This window comes from Monoraphidium neglectum (genome assembly GCF_000611645.1).
Source record: "Monoraphidium neglectum strain SAG 48.87 unplaced genomic scaffold scaffold05463, whole genome shotgun sequence".
NCBI lineage: Eukaryota > Viridiplantae > Chlorophyta > Chlorophyceae > Sphaeropleales > Selenastraceae > Monoraphidium > Monoraphidium neglectum.
In genome coordinates, this window is record NW_014008167.1 from 1 (window position 1) to 1,307 (window position 1,307).

The 1,307-nt window shown below is 62.4% G+C and overlaps 1 protein-coding gene across 1 annotated transcript in view; it reads right to left on the reverse strand.

Annotated features, from left to right (window-relative positions):
* Positions 1–208: 208 nt before the first annotated feature.
* MNEG_15589 (U2-associated protein) overlaps positions 209–1,307 on the reverse strand; it is a gene marked incomplete at both ends in the record, with an annotated part of 3,360 nt that continues 2,261 nt past the window's right edge. Inside the window, one exon of the mRNA XM_014035940.1 lies at positions 209–226. Coding sequence (XP_013891394.1) covers positions 209–226 — 18 coding nt within the window. The remainder of the gene's footprint in view (positions 227–1,307) is intronic.

Sequence of the window (1,307 nt, forward strand, 5' to 3'; positions counted from 1 at the left end):
GCGAAGGGGCGTGCGTGCACGTGGGTGCAGCAGCGACGAGGGACGGCGCCAGAAAGGTGGGGCGGCCGTTTTCAGGCGAGGCCAGCAGATTCAATAATTCAAATGCTTTTGAGCGGCCGCTCGTCGCTTGTCAGGCAGGCGGCACACGCAATGGGATGCCACGTGTGTGCCCACCTGCAAGCTCTCAAAAACCTCCGGCAGGGCCGCCTCAAGCCGCGCCCGATACCTGAAGTGCAAAGAAGGTTGAGATGATTGTGTATGTATAAGTGCATGTGTGCGCGCGTGTTGTTTTGGCGTGTGTGTGTATATGTGAGTGCGCGTCTGTGTGTGTGCAAGTGAGCCAGGTGTGTGCATGTGTTGTGTGTGTGTGTGTGTTCCAAGTGTGTGTGCATGTGTTGTGTGTGTGTGTGTGTGTTCCAAGTGTGTGTGTGTTCCAAGTGTGTGTGTGTGTGTGTGTGTGTGTGTGTGCGCGCGCACACACGCTCGCACACACACGCTCGCACACACACATTCGACTCAGCGCACCTGCTGGCGTTGCGCACTGGCGCTGTCGAGTTGTGCAGGATGTCTGAGGCCAGGAACAGCCGCGCAGTCTTGACAGGGGCCGGGGTCTCTGTCAGCGTCAGAGACTCCTGGGGGTGGCGGTTGGGGGCGGTGTGGTTGATGGTTGGGTGGCTGATTGGTTGGCTCTTTGGCGGCAGTTGGGACTCTTGGGGCAGCGTGGTGGGGGTGATGGATTCGCAGGTGAAGAATTTTCGGGTGGGTGGTTCCGTGCTTGTTTCGGCCGTTGGTTGGACGCTGACGGATTTGTTTTGACGCGTTTGGAGGACGCATGGCAGGGGGGGGGGGCACACGCAGCGCTATGACGGGTCGTGTGCGGCGGCCCCTCCAAAGCATGCGCCCATGCGCATGCCCCTGCGAGGCCTCGAGCTGGCGACCAACGCGGACCGCAGGACTTCTGCCGCGCCCGTGGCGGCTACTGCGCGGGTGATGCAAAAACGGCGGCCCCCAAGGCCGGACCTGCGGTCACGCCCTAGGCGCAGCCGCTCCCCAACCAGCCGACCCTCCCCCTTGAGCACTCCCCCCCCACCCAAAAGCGCCAATCACACCTTCACCCATCCCAAGAAACCCCGGCGATTGCAACACCCAACCCACCAAAAAGCACCGCCGGCGCCCGGACGCGCCGCAGCCCCCACCTGCAGGACTTCCACCACCTCGGCGGCAGCTTCCGCATGGTCCAGGGCAAACACCATGCCGGCCCTGATGGCGGCACCCCCTTCCTCTGAGGACGCAAAGTATGTTTCCCC